This window comes from Piliocolobus tephrosceles, chromosome 14 (genome assembly GCF_002776525.5).
Source record: "Piliocolobus tephrosceles isolate RC106 chromosome 14, ASM277652v3, whole genome shotgun sequence".
Classification (NCBI taxonomy): domain Eukaryota; kingdom Metazoa; phylum Chordata; class Mammalia; order Primates; family Cercopithecidae; genus Piliocolobus; species Piliocolobus tephrosceles.
The window spans coordinates 33,614,907-33,637,997 of record NC_045447.1 but is presented as its reverse complement, the minus strand read 5'-3'; the positions used below and the strand labels follow the sequence as shown (position 1 = coordinate 33,637,997).

General features: G+C 37.2%; 1 protein-coding gene across 4 annotated transcripts in view; it reads left to right on the top strand.

Moving 5' to 3' along the window:
• The window catches only part of SLC44A1 (solute carrier family 44 member 1), a 195,384-nt gene that overhangs the window by 130,948 nt on the left and 41,345 nt on the right, over positions 1-23,091 (top strand). The window contains exons 14-16 of one of the 4 annotated variants that reach the window (XM_023202410.3): positions 7,834-8,070; positions 10,143-10,223; positions 13,791-22,076. In XM_023202410.3, coding sequence (XP_023058178.1) covers positions 7,834-8,070; positions 10,143-10,223; positions 13,791-13,814 — 342 coding nt within the window. In that variant the 3' untranslated portion in view covers positions 13,815-22,076. Of the gene's footprint in view, positions 1-7,833; positions 8,071-10,142; positions 10,434-13,790; positions 22,077-23,091 lie in introns of those variants that run through there. The other 3 variants (XM_023202422.2, XM_023202418.2, XM_023202403.3) reach the window with 3 other exon arrangements.

Sequence of the window (23,091 nt, the reverse complement as noted above, 5' to 3'; positions counted from 1 at the left end):
CGGCTCACTGCAACCTCCACCTCCTGTGTTCAAGCAATTCTCCTGCTTTAGCCTCCCGAGTAGCTGGGATTACAGGCATGCGCCACCACACCCGGCTAATTTTTGTATTATTGGTAGAGAGAGGGTTTCCGCATGTCAGCCAGGCTGGTCTCAAACTCCTGACCTCAGGTGATCCACCCGCCTTGGCCTCCCAAAGTGCTGGGATTACAGGCGTCAGCCACTGCGCCCGGCCCTCTTTTTGTGTTTTGAACTGTAAAGAATTAGGAAAAAGTCTTCCTCCTGGTTAATGGTACTGCAACTGGAGCCTGACTGCCTGGATTTCAGTTCTGACACTATCACTGGTAGTTGTGTGACCTGGGCAGGTTAGATAATCACTCTGTGCCTCGCTTTGCTTATCTGTAAAATTGGAATATAATAGTGCCAGACTCCTCGGGTCATGAGGTTAATGCATTGTTAATACATGTAGGGTATCTCGGAGAGTGCTTGACACATTTTAAGTTCTCAGTGAATGTTAGGTGTCATTATTATTACTATAGTATTATGTATAAGCCCCTTTAAAATAGAGCTGTTAGAGAATAAGACTTATACTTTCCTTAGAAATGTTGAACAAGAGGCAAGTTATTCTATACTATTAAAATACTACAAAATATTCAATAACATTATAATTAGATTTCATTGTATCTGAGTTTTAAACCACAAAATACACAGAAGAGTTTTGAATTGAGAAAAGAGAAAGACTTATACTACCACCACTATAACTAAATAACTTATCATTTCTATATAATTCTTCCCATGTTTTTTCATCGGCTTGTATTTCTGTAGTATAAAAATCATAGCATACGTACCTGTTGGTCCTCCCCATTTATCTTTACATTACACCATATACATTTTGCATCTTGTTTTGATAATCTTCACAATTATTCATTATTACCAGGTAAATATCCACCAAATATTATTTGTAAACATTCTCTTACTATTGAACCCTTAGGTTGCTCTAGCCAACTGTATTTTTTAAATGTTTTTGTAAAGAAAATGTGTTTGGCATGGAGAAGCATAGCATTGTGTGTGATGAAGTGGGTCAGTTCTCTACAGCTGATTCAGAAAGGCTTCACCATCTTTTATTTTTGTTTGCATATTTATAATTTATCCCTATAGCTAAGAAAGGTTAGAAGCAACTTAGGATAAAAGTATACATATGTATGCATACACGCACTACACACACCGCTTTTTTTTTTTTTTTTTCCAGAGTTTCACTCTTATTGCGCAGGCTGGAGTGCAGTGGCACAATCTTGGCTCACCACAACCTCCACGTCCTGGGTTCAAGTGATTCTCCTGCTTCAGCCTCCTGAGTAGCTGGGACTACAGGCATTAGTAGAGACGGGGTTTCTCCATGTTGGTCAGGCTGGTCTCGAACTCCCGACCTCAGATGATCTGCCCACCTCGGCCTCCCAAAGTGCTGGGATTACAGGCATGAGCCATTGCCCACAACGCTTTTTACAAAGGGAAATAAGAAGCCATTTAGAAAAATAAGGGAGATACTAACTGGTAATATTTAATGATGATGATTTTAGTAAACTCTGATTAAGACACTTTGGGTACCAGGCACTGAGTGAAGGGCTTTTGTTAAGTGTTACATTTGGTCCTCCCCTGTAAGGTGAGCTACTAGTATTACCTTTGGTTTCCTCTACTCTAAAATAAAGTTTAGAGAACAAATTAAATTGGCCAGATTTAGAGAACTAGAATGTGGCGTTCAAACTCAGGTCTGTCTGACTTCTAAGTTATTAATCACTGTGTGCTCTAATTGCCTCAGCTGACGTTAAATTTGTCCTCGGGCCTTTTTAAAATTTTTTTAAAAGCCTTTTGACTCAGTAATTCTGAGTCAATGATAAGCCACTTCTGGTAACACTAACTGCAAACAAATACAGCATTATTTATATAGTGACCAATGGTAAACAGTCTGATGCCTTACAATAGAGAAATGGTTGGGAATAATAGTCAGTAGACTGTTACTCACCTACTAAGCCCTGTTTTTTATTAAGAGTTTACAATATGAAGAAATGCATATAATGTAATAAATGAAAAAGCTGAGTTAAACTACTAGGCTTTAGTAGTGTTTAGCAATGTTTATAAGAAAAAGAATGGAAATGAATATCTCAAGATGTTAACAATGATTGCTTTTGGATATTAAAATATAGATAATTCCAAACCCCTACCCCACTTTATTGTAGTAAGATAATATTCTCTGTATTGAGTATGCATTATTTTTTTAATGAAAAATAAAAAGATGGGTTGAGTGCGGTGGCTTATGCCTATAATCCGAGCACTTTGGGAGGCTGAGGTGGGCAGATCACCTGAGATCAGGAGTTCGAGACCAGCCTGGCCAACGACGTGGTTTGAAACCCCATCTCTACTAAAAAAATACAAAAAAAAAAATTAGCCGGGCGTGGTGGCGAGCACCCATAGTCCCAGCTACTTGGGAGGCTGAGGCGGAGAATCATTTGAACCCAGGAGGCAGAGGTTGCAGTGAGCCGAACCATTACACTCCAGCCTGGGCGATAGAGCAAGACTCTGTCTGAAAAAAAGAGAGAGAGAAAAATATAAAGATGATAAAACACAGTGTTGTAAAGTTGACTTTTTTTAGCAGCCTAGTGACCTGTCAAAACTTTTTCTTTGTTTATCATATCCTTTTATTCATACCTTTATAGAGTGCCTACTAGTAATGTGGAAAGGACTATTATAGGTCCTGGTTATATACTGATCAATACATAGAATTTAAAATCTAGTAGAGGGCCAGGCACAGTGGCTCACGCCTATAATCCCAACACTTTGGGAGGCTAAGGTGGGTGGATCACTTGAGGTCAGGAGTTTGAGACTAACCTGGCCAACATGGGGAAACCCTGTCTCCACTAAAAGTATAAAAATTAGCCAGGCATAGTGGTACATGCCTGTAATCCCAGCTACTCAGAAGCTGAGGCACAAGAATTAGTTGAATCTGAGAGGCGGAGGTCACAGTGAGCTGAGATAGTGCAACTACACTGCAGCCTGGATGACAAAGCAAGACTGTCTCAAAAACAAAAACAAAAGAAACCTAGTAGAAAAAGCAGTTTTGTATCCCTTTTTTCACTTGGTATTACATTATGAGTATTTCTTGTTTTCTTAAAACATTTCTAACTCTGGTTATACAACTGTTGTGTCATTTATTTAATCCTCAGGTTTTCTGTTTTTTACAGTTGAGCTGTGCTCAATTATTTACTAACCTAAAATTTGTATTTGTGTATAAATCTTGCCCACATCAATCCTTATTTCCTGAAGCCAGAATCCTAGAATTAGAATTCATTAGGGTTCTTGATGTGCATTGCCCAATTGCTTTCCAGAAAGATATATTTTTTATAATGTAATATTTATAGTATTTCAAATGACCTCAAAAACCATAAAAGATAAATACATTTTTTAATTGAGAAATTCAAAAAAGAGAAAAATAAGAGGAAGAGAAATCTTCTGGGTTTCTAACATTTTAATATAAATATTCTTTAGTTTTTTTTCCTAAAAATATAGTTCTGATCATAGAATACAGTAAATCTTTCGAAAAGAGTTTTTCATTACAATTAAATGGCTGCTAGCATGCAGAATTTGTTTCTAATCAGGGAGTTCAACTAATAGATCATAATAAACATTATAAAACATGATGCCAGATACGAATTGTTCATATACATAGCAACTTGACTGAATATTGAGGAAACTATGCTGAGCGAAAAAATCTAATCCCAGAAGATTAATTCCGTTTACATAATAGAAATTACAACAGGGCTGGGCTGTGTGGCTCACACCTGTAATCCCAGCACTTTGGGAGGCCAAGGAGGGTGGATCGCTTGAGCCCAGTAGTCCAAGACCAGCTTGAAAAACATGGCAAAACCCCATTTCTACAAAAAAATACAAAAATTTTCCTGGCATGGTGCGGTGCACCTGTATTCCTAGCTACTCAGGAGGCTGAGGTGGGAGGATCGCTTCAGCCCGGAGGCAGAGGCTGCAGTGAGCCGTGATCACACCACTGCATTCCAGTCTGAGTGACAGAGCAAGACTCTTTCTCAAAAAGAAAAAAAGTGAAATGACAGCAGTATGGAAATGGAGAATGGATTTGTGGTTAGAGATCGGGTTGAGGAGGAGAGGAAATAGCTATAAAATAGCAAAGTGCAGGGTTCCAGTAATGATGGATATATTCTGCATCTTCACAATATCAATGTCAATAACATGCTTGTGAAATTGATATCATGCTATAGTTTTACAAGATGTTATCATTGAAGGGAACTGGGTAAAGGGTACATGGAACCATTCTACTATTTCTTACAACTGCATGTGAATTCACAATTACCTCGAAATTTTAAATTCAATTTTAAAACTCTGAATTAAAAAAGACATCATTATGGGTTCCATTTCTATGGTACCCTGATAGTTTTTATGGAATATGAATTAGATTTGTAAGGGACCTTAGCTCTTCTAGTTTAGTGACTTGTAACATATGGTCACTGGCCAATAGGGTCCTAAAGGTAAGAATAGACATTTACAATCCAATTTAAGTATTTTTAAGTATTGATATTTGTCCTAATAAAGCTATCCCAAAACCCCTTGATCTCAAATTTCTTTGCTTCTGTGTGAAATTATTTTACCTCCATTTCGTAATGTCTTTTCTCACACTAATTATATCTTCTAGTTGACAATTTATTTGACTTGGGTTAATAAAAATTGAGAATATGAATTATTACTTATATGTTATTTTATTGGTAAACAATATCTTTCAAAATGTAGGTTCTCTAGAGAAAGAGCATCATAAATGTTGCACTTACGATGTCAAAAAAAGAAAGGAAGGGAGGGAGGTAGAAACATTGCCAGGCATTGCATTAAATACTTTTAGAATGTTTATTTTAACAATCGTGGGATGTATGTATTATTATGTCTCTTTTAAAGATGGAAAAACAGGCTCAGAATGGTTAAATGAGCTTGCTTAGAGTTACAAAACTAAGTGCTAATTCTGTAATTCAAATCTACATCTTTCTGATTCCAAAACTAGTCTCATTTCCTTCCTGCTTCCCACATCCTACCCAAAGCATGAATCTTGTCTACTGTATTCCAATAATTTATCCTCTAGAGCAGGAATGTCTATTTTTTTTTTTTTTTCTTTTTTTGAGATGGAATCTTTTGTGTGCCCAGGCTGGACTTGAAGTTCTGGGCTCGAGCAATCCTCCTGCCTCAGCCTCCCAAGTAGCTGGGACGGTAGGTGTGAGCCATCATGCCCAACTAGGATTTCTCAACTTCTAAAGTCATGCGCCCTATTAAGAAAAAAGTTTGATCACAGTTGTTTAATATATTTACATTTATTTATCAATTTTATATATATATATATATATAGCTGTTACTAATATATGCCTTATAAAGCATACTAAAGAAGACATTCTAAATGGATGAGAAATATAATAGAAGTCCAAGGTGATCCTGTTAAATACTCCCTAGGATGGGGGTACTCCACCATGGAGATCACTGATATAGTCCAGTACTTCTTGAGACATAGGCTTTATCAGCACCCGGGATACTTTTTAAATGCAAACTACTGGGCTTTATCGTGGATCCAACCAACCAGACTCTGGGACTAGGGCCCAGGAATCTGCATTCTTAGCCTTTCTGCATTTTGAGAACCATTACTGCTTGATAAAGTGCATAACACTCTTTCATTATATTTGGGAATAACTACTACTTTTTTTGGCTAAACATCACTAATTGTTGAAGTTATCTTTTGTATGAGAATATCTAACCTTCCATCTCACCAGCTTTTTGTCTCAACATCTAGTTTGTTTGAACCACACCTTCTTTCTATAACTAACTTTACCATTTCAATGGAGTTTAACTTTTAATGGCATGCTGAGAGCATGAAGAACCTCAGCCCTCCAATAGGGTGAATGTGCAAGATTTGGAGAGTATAGGAAATAACTCACTCTAAAATTGAAACCAGGAGAGTGGAAGAAAATGGAAGTAATGACCGGGCGTGGTGGCTCACACCTGTAATCCCAGCACTTTGGGAGGCCAAGGCGGGCGGATCACCTGAGGTCAGGAGATAGAGACCAGCCTGGCCAATGTGGTGAAACCCCGTCTCTACTAAAAAATACAAAAATAAATTGGCCAGGCATGGTGGCGAGCACCTGTAGTTCCAGCTACTTGGGAGGCTGAGGCGAAGAATTGCTTGAACCCAGGAGGTGGAGGTTGCAGTGAGCCAAGATCATGCCACTGCACTCCAACCTAGGTGACAGAGCAAGACTCTGTCTCAAAAAAAAGAAAAGAAAATGGAAGTAATTAACCATCTATGGAAATAACCCCAGAAAATAAGTCACTATAAGAGAAGATTCATAAGTGAGTTGCTACAAAAATGGTGGGGGAGTCTTCCAAAGTGTGGGCAGACCCAGATTTGCTCACTAAAAGCATCTGAGAGAGGGATCAGTTTATAGCTTAACCAATGTATCATCTAATGCATTTTAACTCCAAGTTAAGATAATGGTGAATGAGAAATGCCTTGATGTTGATAAATACTGGAGAAAATGCCAAAGAAGAATTCTCACTCTGCCTCTTCTTAATGCTAGGCAGGAACAGGCTGCCATGATTCTAGAGGTCTCTTTTTTCCCTTTACTTAAAGCCTTATACAAGACAAAATAATGGACTGGGAAAGAGTGTGTCTAGAATTCAGTAGAATCCATTACTGCTGTGTACCAATATCCAAATATTTCTGAGTTTTTATCTGGAAAGAGCACTGAAGTTGACATCATGAGACCATTATTTGAGTAGGATCTATTCTTTTTTCTACTCTTATGACCTTGACCTTGGGTCTACTCTCTTTTTTTCTACTCAGGTTGGCTAGCATCTCTAAGTATGTTTCCCAGTCTATAAAATGGGATGATAATATTTGCCATAAACCATTTATAGGGTTATTGAAAAGCTGTAATAAAATGTATTTTAAAAACCACAAAAAATGTAAAATGCTGCATGTGAAATGATGAAGCATCAGAGTGGGTGGTTCTTGACAATAACTAAATTGGCTATTTCTTTTATTCTTTTAGCATGGATGTTTTTGGCAACCTCTGTCTTCACAGAGAGTCCAAATATAAACTTCATGGCAAATTATATTAAATTTACCACATATTCTATGTGAAATAAAATATGAAACACAGAAAAAGTTCTAAGACTGTAGATGTTTGTTGCAGCATTATTTATATCTGAAAACAACGTAAATCTTCACAGTAAGAGAGTGGTTAAATGTATTTTAAATCACTCATAAAATGAAATTATGTAGCTGAGTAAATATTTATGAAGCATTTATAATGATACTTCTATAAATATTAATGAAAAGCTTATAGTGATTTGTTTATATAATACTATTTCATATATGTGAAAATGCTTAGAAAAAAATACATACCATTACACTGAAATATCACTTTTTTCTGAGTGCTAAGAGTGTGTAAATTTTTTCTAAAATATGTGTACATTTATCTTAAAAATTGCCACAGATTCTAAATAGGTTAAGTTTTAGGGTGCAGCGTAGCATTTGGAAAACTTATTTATCTTTAAACCAGAATCATTTAACGTATGATTTTAAAGTGTATATTATATGATAAGCATGCATGACTCTGTGTGTATATGGGAATATATGGATTATATTTCCTCATTTGAGATGGAATGGCCTCATGCAACCATCACTTATAAATAGTAAAGAGAATTTGAAGTCTGCAAATGATGAGAAAAGAGTGGCTTTCTTCAGTAGGATGTTAAATGTGATCTTTGTTCTCTCTGCTTCAGGTGCTGATAGTCTGCAGCACAGGTTTAGCTGGGATTATGCTGCTCAACTACCAGCAGGACTACACAGTATGGGTGCTGCCTCTGATCATCGTCTGCCTCTTTGCTTTCCTAGTCGCTCATTGCTTCCTGTCTATTTACGAAATGGTAGTGGATGTATTATTCTTGTGTTTTGCCATTGATACAAAATACAATGATGGGAGCCCTGGCAGAGAATTCTATATGGATAAAGTGCTGATGGTAAGTACTTCAAATGCCCTTTCCTATTTTAGGGATAAAAATACCAATAAAAATATTTTATAAAACATTATCTATGTTTAATTCACACTATATGCAATTGAGTAATTTAGAATTAACCCCGTAGCACTGACTCATGAATGAGGCTAATCTTGGGTAAGTCAGGGAGGAAGGCTTCTTGGCATGGACAAGATCATTTCAGATCTACCTAGCTAGAGTTGTACTCGTTAATAGTCCTAAGTTCACCCTATTCCTGCTGCCCCTCTCTCTGTAGTTAGATAGATTTGAATTGACTTTTTAAACCAGCTTCTAGCCTTTTCCTGAAATGGGGCTCAAAGATAAAATATCCTGTTTCCCAGGTCCTAGTGCCTACCTGTCTTTCTCTGTCCACCATTGCCCCAAACATTACTGCTGTCAACCCTGATTAAAACTCATCATCTTAAATATGGTAGGCCAAATTGAAAGCATTTTATGATGAATACGGATAACAGACCTATGACTGATAGAGTGTATAGTTATTTATTAGTCAAGATCTGAACCTTTACACAGATATTATATGCAGATTTTTCATATTCGAACCTCAATTAAATTTCTTTAAAAATTTGAAAACCTTATTAAATGGCTTAAGTACCATTATAATCAGTGTTAAATGTTACCAAAGTAAAGATGCTTTCTAAATAATAATAGTTTGCTATTAAGCTATTAAATATTTCTATCTCAAAATGGGTAATATTGAATACTAAGCATTATACATTGAAATAACAAGTCATTTTCCAGGAGCATATTTTATCCAGTTAAATCTGAAATAAGTGTATTAATAAATAGGCTAGTTGTTTTTTTTTTTTTTTTTTTTTTTTTTTTTTTGAGACGGAGTCTTGCTTTGTCGACCAGACTGGAGTACAGTGGCATGGTCTTGGCTCTGCAGCCTCTACCTCCCAGGTTCAAGCAGTTCTGCCTCAGCCTCCCAAGTAGCTGGGATTACATGCGTGTGCCACCACTCCTGGCTAATTTTTGCATTTTTAGTAGAGATAGGGTTTTACCATGTTGGCCAGGCTGGTCTTGAACTCCTGTCCTCAGGTGATCTGCCCGCCTTGGCCTTCTAAAATGCTGGGATTACAGGTGTGAGCCACCACACCCAGCCTAGATTTTTTTTTTTTTCCAATAGTAAGAATTCCAAATGATTTAGCTGACCTATTTGGCATTGATTTTCTCTTTTTCTGACAACATCAGCTAAATTGTGGACATTTTCTTAATGTCTAAAGTAATTCTAACTGGTTATTTTCTGAATGGAATTTGATCATGATTGTTGCATCTCTTTTGTGATTAAAGCATTTAGAAGAGTGTTATTGTTTAATAAGTCACTGATCAAAAGCAGAGTAAAAAATACTGTTTTCCACCCTTCAGTGTTCTCTGTAGGAATCATGAGGATATTTAATGAAGAAGTGCCCCGTAAATGTTGACAGAATAGAAATGTTCCCTTTGGGGCACATTCCCATTTCGACTACTACGAACGATAGGTTCTGGTTGACACACCCTGTCTTCCTACTTTATGAAGTAATGTCATGGTCAGATTGACACTTTTTTAAAAGATAGTTTGTTTATGGTTTGGTTAAGAAAAAAAGCATTATGTGCTTAGCAATATCAGTGTGTTCTTTTACCTTCTGTGGTTATTTAAAAGTGGAGGCTTATGGAGTACCATGTTCTTCTTGTTTCATTTAACCTTGATATAGAAAAAAACAACAACAACAAATAAAGTGATATTCTGAGTATGAGAAAATAGCCTCTTAAAAATGTTAGGTGTTTTCTCTTCCAGATAGAACTAACATTATCTCTTGGAGCCTTAGTAAGATTGTCACAATGAATGGATGGAAAGATGTTTTAAATCAGCGGATTGCAGAGTCCATTCCTGCAAATTTAGCAGCCCTCATGTGTGATACTAAACATTCTTTATTGCTATGTTTTTAGGCCATCCATTTACCAAGATTGAGTCAAAAATGTAAATGTTCTTTAGAATTCATCTACTAACAAATCTGAAAGGAACGAAGAATTTACGCATTGTGGTCCATATTTTGCAGGAGTTTGTGGAAAACAGTAGGAAAGCGATGAAAGAAGCTGGTAAGGGAGGCGTCGCTGATGCCAGAGAGCTAAAGCCGATGGTAGGTGGAGATGAGGAGGTGGCCGCCCTCCAAGAATTTCACTTTCACTTCCTCTCTCTCTCTGTCTTCACTGACTGCACTTCTTCAGGAGAAGCTTTTGTTATCTGTATCACGCAGGACGTGCTGCTCTTTCTGTTTGTGTGCTTACCCATCACTTGGATGGCAGAATTCTTGTCACAACTGAGACCACCTTCTGTAAAAGTAAGCTGAAAGGAACAGCATCCTCATCAGTGCTCGGTGGGGGGTGGGGGATGATAGTTTTGTCCCTAAGGTAAAACTGCTATTGCTCTTTCCTTTTCAACTGTCAGTGTTTGGCTTTCATCAGACTGAACATTTTGGTGTACACTTGAACTGACGGTTTGACTTTTATCATTTTGGAAGGTGATCATAGCAATTCCTTTCAACTTGCTAAAATTCATACTCCCCCATTTTAAAATATTGTTCTGTTTACATCGCTGTCCTTTTCCCTTGGCTGACATTTTCTTCTGTTGCCTAGGTTGTACTTTCTTTGTTTCTTAAGCTTTATTTTTCAGTAGCAACAAGGCTGTTTTCATCAATACCCACATTCCCACTCAGTAAGACAATCTAGTCTTCTCCCAGTTTAATTGTGAGATGGATAAATTATTTCTGGTCATTGATATTATATATATATGTATATATATACAAATATATCTCTGTACTCCACTTTTATTTGAAAAGAGCAGCTTAATGAATGTAAGAGAACCTTGAGCTGCTTTTCACATGAGTATTGTCACATATACTTCACATGGGTATAGTGTAGCAATAGATGCCTCTATCATATATTGGTCTAATTACTTCCTAATTTAAATGCATATTTTTTAATAGCATGTTTATTTTCAAATATTATATAATTGTCTGCATCCTTAAATAATTAATTTTAAGCAATGTGCCCTCTAACTGCATATAATGTTCAAAAGTGTGAGGTAAGGACTTTCTTTCTATCTTCCTTACACTTTAATAAATGATTTGATTTATAGCAAACTTGTCCAACCTGCTGCCTGTGGGCTGCATATGGCTTAGGAAGGCTTTCAGCACAAATTCGTACACTTTATTACAACATGAGATTTTTTTGTGTTTCTTTTTTTTAAGCCCATCAGCTATCCTTAATGTATTTTATATGCAGCCCAAGACAATTCTTCTTCCAGGGTGGCCTGGGGAAGCCAAAAGATTGGATACTGCTGATTTATAGGTTTTCAAATTTAAAATATATGGTATAAAATAAGTTCATTTAAGTAGGTTGGGCGTGGTGGCTCATGCCTGTAATCCTAGCACTTTGGGAGGCTGAAGCAGGTGGATTGCCTGAGCTCAAGAGTTTGAGACCACCCTGGGCAAAACAGTGAATCCCCCGTCTCTACTAAAATACAAAAAAAAAAAAAAAAAAAAAATCCCATCTCTACTAAAATACAAAAAAAAAAAAAGAAAATTAGCTGGGCATGGCAGTGAGTGCCTGTAATCCCAGTTACTTGGGAGGCTGAGGCAGGAAAATTGCTTGAACCTGGGAGGCGGCGGTTGCAGTGAGCCAAGATTGCACCATTGCATTCCAGCCTAGGCGACACAGCGAGACTCCATCTTAAAAAAAAAAAAAAGTATATATATGGTATAAAATAAGCTCATTTAAGAGTAAAGGAAATAGGCTTATTGATGGGGGGGAGGAAGGGAGGCTGTATGTGTATGCAAACTAATTGCACATTCAACCTAAGTTAAAGCCTCAATAAAATATTTAGATATAAACCCTTTTCTCTATAACCCTTTCCAGTGCCTATTTTGGTGTTACTGTTACTTAATAGCATGAATAATTATAAAATCAAATTTAAATGTTTAGATCCCAGAGCACAGATCACTCTAGTACCCACATAGCTCTGAATTTTAAGTTTGCATCACCTAGACATGGATCGCTTGGGCAGATGGCAGCTCACCAGCAATCTTCCCAGTCAGGTTCCATGCCCGCCCTCCACACCTTTCTGTATCCCTCTTACTTCACAAAGGCTGAGGAGGGCAGCAGTGGAGATTCTGCCAACCCTATGGCAACATGGAGAAAGGAGGGAGGCTTCCTTTCTTCTATTGCTTGGTAGTCCTAATTGTTCAGCAAATCGATTCTAAGCCCAAAACTTAAAAAGACATAAGAAATCTTAAAATAAAAACCAAGCTTTTCCCCCTTTTCTGTCTCTCCAGTGATTGAAGCTTTCTTTATATCATTCAGTAATAAGCGTTTAAAGAAAGGGAGAAATATTTCAAGGTTGAAAACTAGGTAATCTTGCCATGAGTTGGCACAGATTTCTATAGTATTATTTAATGAATGGTAGCTGAATTGTAGTAGATCAGAATGCAAGTATACTTTCCTTACCTAAACTCCTAATTTATAGGCAATAATCCTGGGAGAACTGCCCAGGTTATGTGGCATTCTACCAGATGCCAAATATTTTAGGAAGAGTTCTTTCCTATTAGTATTTTCAGTTTTGAAATAGTGTCCCTTACTTCAAACAATGCATTAAAATCTTCATTTAATTTTTGCTTTCATTTTAAGTTGTTCATCAGTTCATTGCTTGCAGATTAATGGCAAAAACCCTCTTCTGCATCCCAAAATACATCTTCTATGTGCATTGTTCTGGTGCTTTGGACATTGTAGCATTGGGTCCCTACGAATAATGTTTTCAATGGTTAAAAAGCTCCCCGAAGACAAGTGTGAAATGTTGCTCACAGAGCAGTTTTATTTTCTCAGCACCTCAGTACCTTCTTTATTTCTCTTCCACAGTATGCATGGTTAGAGTTGGCCCCTACTAATACCATTCCCTTGCATGTGTTTCTAAAAATCTATTTGAGAAATTTCTACCTTAAGTTTGGGGATTGATAGAATTTAGGATTGCTTATTTGTATTTGCTTGATATAATTTACATGTTGTTGCTGTAGATGAAAGTTCTATAAAAGCATCATGCCTGTTTTGCAGTAGCTCTAGAAACATTGCTGCTGTTTGAATTCACTATCTTCCTCCCTCATCAATGGGATCTTTTAATTTAGGCTTCATTTTTAGCCTATACAATAATGTTCAGTAAAATGAGGTTTTATGTTTTCCTTTTGACAAGGGATCATTGAACTAAACATGAGAACTTTCAGTTTTGTTCTCGAACTTTTCCCTGAGAGAGGCTCACTAGTTAAGGAAACTTTAAAGATTTATCAATTTTTTTATGATTCTTTGAAAGTGATTTTGGATAAATGTACCAAAAGTGATGAAGAGGTTTAGGAAAGAGATTTTCTGACTGCTTGCTATCATATAGGAAAGAACTTAAAGAGAAAAGGGAGGAAAAATCCTAGACACTGTAGGAATATGGGCTAGAGAAGAATGCTCTGTGTATCTCAGAGATGATCCTGGAGAAAGTGTGACTTTCAACATTCGTAAGAATTTCAGCTCCAGGAATTCAGGGGAGAAGGATTCTCAGTCCATTTTGCCATCTTGCTGTTTGTGACCATGTGTATATTTGTAACATCATTCATGATCTCCTTTTAATGGTAATTGTCTAAGATTATACTCTGTATGACTTTGTTTTCTAGGCTTCGGGAGCAAGTTCTGCTTGAACCTAGCCGACGGTTATGGAAACCCATTGACATTCCAAAACAATATATACACATAACTATGTATTTGTGTGTGTGGGTGTGTGTATATATATATATGTATGTGTGTATATATGTATATGTATATACACACACACACATAAATCAGCCAAAATCAGAGAAAAGGAACAGGGATTTAATACCTTTTTTATGCTTATTTTTGTCAAACATGTACTCCTTTCATACGGGTGGCTTTTACAAGGCAACTTCCGTCATTTAATGTTTTCAACTGTAATTGTCTTAATGGAAATGTTAAAATTCATATCTGATTAACATTTTTAATAACTTAGAGGAGATTTTAACTTTAGTTATTTAAAAATAGGTAAAATTATTGTACCAAATTATGTCTAAAGTTTATTCAGGGGTGATTTCCCTGATGTGTGTATAAAATCAAGATCTTATTTTGCTGATGCATAAGTCCTAGTGGGTCAAGACTAGGCATATGCTTTCAGATAAATAAGGAATTACTCCAATCAGTTTCCCCCAATCAAAGAAGCCATGTCATTTTACTTTTAGAAACATACAAGTGGGCCCAATATGGGAATTTTCATAATAGTTCATACATTTGTCAGCTAACATTAAAAGGTAACCAACTCCTCAGGTATTTGTAGTTTACCCTAACGCTTCTTTAAAAGAAAGTAGGTAAAAAAAGAAAAGGGTAGATAATCTTTCGTATGCAAACTTTTTCCTTATATTTTGTCTTTCTTTCCTTTTTGACTTTAGTAGCATCCTCCACACATTTGTGTGCCTGATTTGAAAGGAAGCTGGAGCACCCAGCGAGTTTAGCCTTTAAGTTTCTGTGTATTGATTTGCAGATTAAGTAATGCTGGGAGGAATAAAGATGGGACAGAAACATGGAACATAAAGCATTGAAAATTGCGGTGCTTGGGCTTCTGCTTCAGAGTAACGTCAGTGGCTTAGGGTTAAACGGCCATTTTATTCAAATGCTTGCTATACAATCTGAAAACACACTGGCAGGTGCTCCTCTCCTTGGCAATTCATTGAGTATCCAGAGTTCTACAATGTTTAACTGAAGAATTGGCTAATGTGTTGATCCTCCAGTGTGACTGTTCTTTTTGTTTGGGGGTGGGTCTGGGGTTTTTTGCTTTTCTATTCCTGAAGCTTACCAGATATGAATGGCTAATATTCCATTGTTCTGCTTATTGTAATGGTGAATGCTTTAAGAAAAAAAAAGTGTAATTTGCTAAGAATAATTCATGATCTGTTTATGCGATAACTCCTTTTTGTTACAATTTTTTTAAAAAAAGCTATTTTTGTTAATGTAAAGTAAATATTTCAGAGCAAATTTTTTAAACTTATTGCACTAAATACAGGCTCTGTACAAAAAACAAAAAAAGCCTCAGCATTTTATCATTCCATGGAAGGAGAATCTTTTGAAAGAAAGCATTGCCTCCTACCAGAACTAGACAGTGAATGAGACCGGTATTATGAAAATGCATACAAGTAAAGTCACTAGGGCTTCATAAGCAACTGTTTGCTAATGTGCTTCCTTTCAAAGGGTTGGACCTCTAAATTGCTGCAAAAGGTAAATGGTATTTTTTTTTAAGTATTGGTGTTCTTTACTCTAGCTAGGCTAAAATTTGCTAAATGCCTTGGTTTCTTTTCAAAGTTCATGTAATATTTCTGATTTTTCAGAATATTTGCAATAAGAGTCTGGATTTTAAAAAACGCACACATACACACAATTAAGAGCTCATGTCTTAGCAAGATCTGGGAAACCAACATTGCAAGAGTAGCTATTTGGAAAGAATAATTCTCCAGAAGTTAACATCTAACATCTAGTATCACCAAACAGTATCACTGTTCTCTTTTATTCATTTGATATGGAATAAATATAATTATGTAACTAACAATTGTCCAAATAGATGAGAGAGCAAATCACGTGAGAAAATTCAGAATACCATCTGTTTCATAGCCACACAGATTTTGGACTTTCGCAAACATTGGGAACTAAATTTAGAATTGGCAAAAGTCTAGAAGATGGGTATCCAAACAGAAGACATTCCAGGAGCTAGCAATTTAAAGAGGTATCCCTCCAAAGTGACCTGATGGAAGTCCTGAACTTGGAAATTAGGTTCTGCTCACTTGGACATCCCTGCATCATGGACTGTTGCTGCTCCCTGTTCCATATGCTCGCAATCTCAGCTATTTGGAAGCCACCAGGAATGCTTTCTAATTATCATTTGCAACTAGAACTGTAATCAGAAAGAAATTTTGTATTTTTGTATAACTTGATTGTGTGCCATTTTATATAACAGGTCCTGTTTTACAAATAAATTTTGTTTTACTAACATTGTGTTTAGAAATTATAATCTATGTGTAACCATGTCATTTGAGTTGCAAATTAATTGCCAGGCTGTTTTCCTTAAGTAAATTCATGTGCCATATAGAAATATGCAGATATGCATATACATTACACAGGCACACGCAGAGAGATATTTAATATGTGGAATATCACTCTCTCATGAGCTTTATTCCTTGATTAATTTGATAAAGCCTCACAGTGGATTTTAAGCAATATTTAAATATGTTGAGGTTATGTTTGGATATTCCTGCTGCCTCTTTTCATTCATTTCAAGTCATTCTTCAGCTAGCTATGGGCTGCCTTATTGCTATTCGCTCACTGCTTCCATCTTCTGCCCAAGTGAGAAGAATAGATGAAGAACAGAAATTTATCTGTGAAATGTGGATACCCGAATAATTTTATAAATCATTGATTCTGTGTTGTGGTTTTTGTCTTCTTCTGTGGTGAATCTTCAAAACTGCATTCAGGACTCATATTTCTAGACTTTTAGTTGGGGTCCTCTATTGTCAATTGTAGTAGTGACCAGAGTATCATGGTTTCTACCATCAGATAATTAAAGCTCCGGTGCATAATTTAGACTTTCTAAGCTCCTGCCTCAAGAATAAGGTCTTCCATAATATGGAAGAGAAAAGTTATATTTCATTGTAAACCCAAGAGACCCATCTTCTATGAGAGGCTTACTGGTGCAGTAGTAATAAAACATTAGCAATTTAGCTAGAGCACTGAGATTGTATAATCCTTGCGTGGATGAGCAGAGCTCAAAGCCAGTTGTTCCCGTAAACCATTTAATGCAATGGCTAATGTTTAGGATTAAAGTTTTTATTTTATCCTATAAGATAATTAAGTCCTAAGTCACTACAACTTAAGTAGCTTAAGTGTATGTTGGTCCCCAAACTTTTTCCATAATGGTTAAGGAGGAGGCACTTACTGAGTTTATTTTTAAGTTATGTTAGAAATGTTCTTTTGTAGAGTTGCTGTCTCTCTCTCTCTTTTTTTACCCTCACGAAGGGCATTAAGCTGCTGATTGTAAGTGATTTCCAATACCACTGATCTTGGTATCTGCCAAGGGCTTCCTTGCCTTCCCTGGGCAGTTTTAGGATTTCACCCCAGTAGGGGGTATGAGGCACTGACCCCTTTATTCTGGACCCAAACTGCTTTAGAGCAGAGTTAATACCTCTCCCTCCCTCTTCAGAACAGCTACAGGAACTGCAGGCACCACATATGTGTGAGGCCACACCACTGCCCCTGAGGCTTCAACCATTTCCACCATGCACTATCACTGGCTACTAACAGCCATTTCAAGAGATCTCGTAGCCTGCAAGGTAGAATTCTGGGATCAGTTCCAAAACCAGAACTGCCAGTAATGTTGACTTGAATATTTGATTTGATTTTTAGTCAGTAACCTTTTCATTTAAATTGGACTTTCCAATAGCCTTAACATGGCCTCTGAGAAGTTTCCTCCAGAAAGGTCTTTAAGCTTTCGCTTTTCAATAAGTAAATTCTTTACTGCTTTTCTACTGCTACTTAAAAACAACAACAACAACACAACTCTCAGAGTCTGGAGGCTTATCAGTGTACCTGCCACGGTTAAGTTCTGTATTCTTTTCATACATTCCATCTGACAAGTAAGAGTGCACTATAATGGCTTGTCTAGAGTTGTTAAGAAGTGGTCTGTGAATACATATTGAAAAAATGTGGGTTCATAAGTAAAAGCATAATGCAGAGATTTGTGTATTCTGTATTCACAGCATAGGCTGCCTTTTGCTTTAAATGCATATTCATGTATCTTTGTGTACTAAGAATGCATGTTAGCCTTTTTGAAAAGTAGGCACTGTTCATACACAGTAGCTTCTTGGAATTAACTCATCTTTGTTAACTTAGTGGCACATAGTCCACATTTTTAAAAAAGCAGGACCCTCGAGTATGCCAAAAGAAAATCTAAAGCTAGCAAACTTAAAAAACAAAACATAAATTACACATGTTGTGTACACTTATGAATTTAGAATAGCACATTTTTTCCATTCAGATTTCATACATTTGAACCAAATTCTTATACTCCACGTTTTAATTTTAAGAGGATAATTTTAATCCAAGATTTAAATCTTTGAAAATATCTTTCTTATAGAAAACTTCAATGCAGTTTTTAAAGTTACTGATTTCTGTGGAGAACCTTTCTTTTCTATAGAAATACTATAGTGCCCTTTCTTCCTCCCCATCTTGATTTTGTATGTGTAAAGACAAATGATGATTCAGTTTCAATATTGCATGAACAATTGCCACTTTTGTAAATTATATGGACAGAATGTGTTCTAAGGAAATTCATTAGTCAATTTGTGGAAAATATATGAAATTGTTAGAGACCTATTAGGCTATTCTTCAGTTTTGATGCTCAGTTTTACAACTTAAATGATTTTCTCCAGGACACGGAGCTCAGAATAATAAAGCTTTTATTGATAGTCTAGTGAAGATCTAGTTGAACATGGAAACATTGTAATTTACAGATGTCTCAGAAATGTTTCACTTTTATTTGCTAAGACCTGAATTTAATATTTGATATTCAAAAACAAATTATTTTGAAGGGGCAATGGGTCTCTTTGAGCTTAAGAAAGTTATGGACTATCTTTCTCTCAAATGCACATCGCATGTCTGTGAACACTCAAAATGCTCATAGAATCTCAGGGCCCTCAGACTGCCAGCTGCCACCCCTCCACCCCCTCAGAGTCTTAATGAACCCAAGTCAATAGCCTGCTCTAAAGTTGTTCTGATAATGTGTTTTGAAATGAGGAAGTGATGAGGCCTCCACTAGAGATGCTTTTGAGATGATGCTTACCACCTTCTGACCTGGAATCATTTTTATAACTTAAAGACTTTATGTAATTTGGTAGCAGGTTAGGGAATAGAAACCACACTAATCTGAAGGAATAACAAGATGATCAACACTGACTCTTCATGACAGTAAGATTTTCTTTCCTTGGAGGTATGAGGGTGTGTGTGTGTGTGTGTGTGTGTGTGTGTGTGTGTCCTTGGGGGTTATTTGGGGCAAGGTAGCAGATTATTTGCAATGAGCCAAAAAAAAAACAAAAAAAAATCCAAGAAGAAATAAATAGGGAATCTTTGTAATTAATCCATCTACCAAAACACTTGATTCTTTTTATTGTAACTCAGCTATGACATTATGTGGCTTAGTGTTATCAGTATATTACTGTCTTAAAATATATTTTTCAACGTGTCCAGGAACAGTTGAAGATGATGATAAATTAGCAAACTCAAGTGTAGTCCATAGTTGGCAAAAAATAAATTTGGTAGAAAGTTGGAGGAGCAGATGCTAAAGGTAGAAATGCAAAAGGTGTTTTTTCTCCCTGCATAAATCAGGGAGGTGTTTTCTGTTTTAGTGTTTTCCAGTCAACCACTAGAGCAGCTTGGGACTGCTCTGCCAATAGAACTCCACCCCCAGTCCCTTCCCTACTCCATCTTCTTTAGGAATATGTGAATTTCTTCACATCCGCACCTAGTACTATTAGGTAAGGGTGCTGCATCTACATGGAAGGCTCCCTGGGCAGACACTCATCAAGGGGTTTGAAGTTCTTGTGAAATTTGATCCCAGTGGCTCATGATTTATAGTCAGACATCAAACCATTGCCTACCTTTTCAGGCTGAAGAAAGTGGAAATGTCATAACTGGCTGGTGAAGAAAGGAGAAAAGTCAGCTCCCTACTCCGCCCCACACTCCAATAAAAGTTTGGGGGTTTTTTGTTTGTTTTTGCTTTTTTTTGAGACCGAGTCTCGCTCTATCGCCAGGCTAGAATGCGGTGGCACCATCTTGGCTCATTGCAACCTCCACCTCCCAGGTTCAAGCGATTCTCCTGCATCAACCTCCTGAGTAGCTGGGACCACAGGCATGTGCCACCACGCCCAGCTAATTATAGTATTTTTAGTAGAGACGGGGTTTCACCATGTTAGCCAGGCTGATCTCGAACTCCTGACCTCCGGTGATCCACCTGCCTCAGCCTCCCGAAGTGCTGGGATTACAGGCGTGAGCCACCGTGTCTGGCCTAGAAGAGCTTTAATGAACCTTCCACAGTAGTAAATGCAGAGACCACTGGTGGAAATTCCCATATTGGATAGAAAAGGGCCTAAGTCCATTGTAAGTATCTAAATTTGATATGTCTTTTTGTCACAGAAGTGTAGGACTTAAAGGGAATATTCTGACCTTCGTGTATGAATCTGATCCACCCATCCTGTCAGCTAGGATTATAATTTGAGCTGTTGTTTCAGGAGCATGTGTTAAATCATCTGAGTAAAAAAAAAAAAAAAGTGGGCATTAAAAAAAAGACTTGGGAATAATTGGGCAGATAGAGTGGGTTCCATGGATCATTCTAGTTGCCACTAGAAAATGTGAGGCTCCTTCTTCATTTACCATGTTGATAATCAGGTTGTGACTTTTTTTTTTTTTTTTTGTTTTCCCGTAAATTGTATTAGATACCACACAGGAGTGTGACAATAATAGGATAGCTTTGGGGGCTGGTGATTTGAAACAGGGACTTAAGTAGATTTTCCCCATTCTCTACGTTCCAGTAGTCTGTGCTCAGAACTTGGTTTTTGGCCCCTATTGTTTTTGCCTATTTTGATTTTCTGAAATGATCACATGGGGACAGTTAACTTTCCTTCTGCTGTGTTGCCTTAATGCTAGTAGATGGTGTTGTGTTGTTGGAGTTTTCTGATTTCTTCCCTATATGAGGGTACTAAGAGCTCCATAATGAAAAGAAGTTTTTATACTTTCTCAAAATATTCTGGACCACTGAATGCACTGCTAATAGATCTTACATCTAAAGAAGTTAGTTCAGTGGTTGTTAACTGATTTGATTACAGGAGAAAAAAAAAACTTTATAACTAACAAAAAGGCGGGGAGAAAAGTGTGAAGGGCGTCAAGCAAAATGACAGGGGCTTCAAAAAACAACCAAAGACAAAACCCTATCTTCTGAAGACCAAAGGTCCAACTTTACTTACTGGCTGGCACAGCCTTTCTGAACTCCTTGAGTTTAGAATGGAGCTCCTAGAATAATAAGGCAGCCAAATTTAAAGATCAGTCAATACAGTAGGGACCTGCTATTGATCTCTTAGGCACTGAGTCTTCACATCCATTGTCAAGCCCAGCCCAGCATATGGGGTGATATGAGCAGAAAACACACATCAGTGTGTTTTGATTTCTTGTGGCTGTGTAATGTGGCATGAGAAGTATGTTGTGGTGCCACATATTTCTCAATCTGATGCCTTTTTGTCTTTTTTTTTTTTTTTTTGCCATTTGCATTCTATTTCGTAGTGCCAGAATGAATTTTTGTATCTTGTCTTGTCTTTGTCCATTATAAACTGGAGGATCACAGTTAAGCCTTCCATAGTTTGGGATCATTTACCTTACCGTTATTTTGGATTTTTTTCTTGTTACAGTGTCACTACACTGTATTCATGTGGGGTAACAAACATGTAGGTGCTTGAACATGCCCCACAGACACGGTTGTAGCCCCAGTATTTGTGACTGTCGTTATTGACACAGTGCAGACTTTACAGATGGAGCATTATGCTCTCAGAGGACTTTTAAAATATGTATATTAAGCAATTAACTTTCTGGAGTTGGAGTTATCAAATCTTGCTGGGAAATTAACTTCCAAGAGCTCTGAATTGGATGGAATTCCATCTGGCTTCAGAGAACAATGAGCCTATATGAAATGGAGCTTTGAAATGTTTTTCTTGTGCAGAAATATGAACTAGAAAGAAAAGTGCTGATCTAATGCTAAGTTTTCTCTGTGTACTGGCTCAGTTGCCAGAATTATAATGAAAACTGTATTTTAGTCTAACAAATGTATAGAATTTTTTATGTAATAAATAAAATTTTATAGGAAAGAATGTTATTGTCTACTGTGTTGTAACACTTCCCCATGCCCAGGGTGGTGACTGATAAAATCATGGGCAACATCTTCGTTTCAAATTAGGTCAGTATGCTGCAAGGGTGCCCCAGAATTTCCCATCTATTCTTTTCTGTCTCTCACAGCATGTGCTGGAGGCTTTGGAATAACAAATATAAAGGTCCTAAAACCAGTTTCTGAAGTACAAAGTTCATTCACTGCCTGGCCAGGCTTCATAGCTGGAGTCTGAGTTGCCATGTGAATGCTAAGATTGCAACTGAACTCAATCATCAGGCAGAGTAGAAAAGCCTCCACTGGCCTGGGCATAGTGGCTCACGCCTGTAATCCCAGCACTTTGGGAGGCCGAGGCGGGTGGATCACGAGATCAGGAGATTGAGACCATCCTAGCTAACACAGTGAAACCCCGTCTCTACTAAAAAAATACAAAAAAAATTAGCCAGGCATGGTGGCGCATTAATGTAATCCCAGCTACTCGGGAGGCTGAGGCAGGAGAATGACCTGAACCTAGGAGGCGGAGCTTGCAGTGAGCCAAGATTGCCTCTCTCCACTCCAGCCTGGGCGACAGAGCGAGACTCACTCTCAAAAAAAGAAAAGAAAAAAAAAAAAAGAAGAAAAGCCTCCACTGGACAGCGTCCATCATGGAAAGCATTCACTGTGCCTGGTACAGTGGTCTACACATAATTGAAGCCTGGATCTGTACTGACTTTAGTGCATTTGTGAAACCGTGGTGCCATCATTTAGGCAGTAGCTGTGCCCCATTGAAAGTTTAGAAAAATCAAGCTTTTTAAAAACCAATAATTTTAGGTAATATTAGGGACTAAGGAAGGGATGTTCTTAAGTGGAAGACCTTTTGCAATACCGTACACCTCTCCTAATTTGTTCTGTTATTTTGGATTTTTCTTGAGAGGCTGCACTGTAAACTGCCTTTTATTAACAAATGTGAGCTGATGATAGTCCTGGCTGTTTATACCATCCTGCCAAAAAGAGTTGTTACA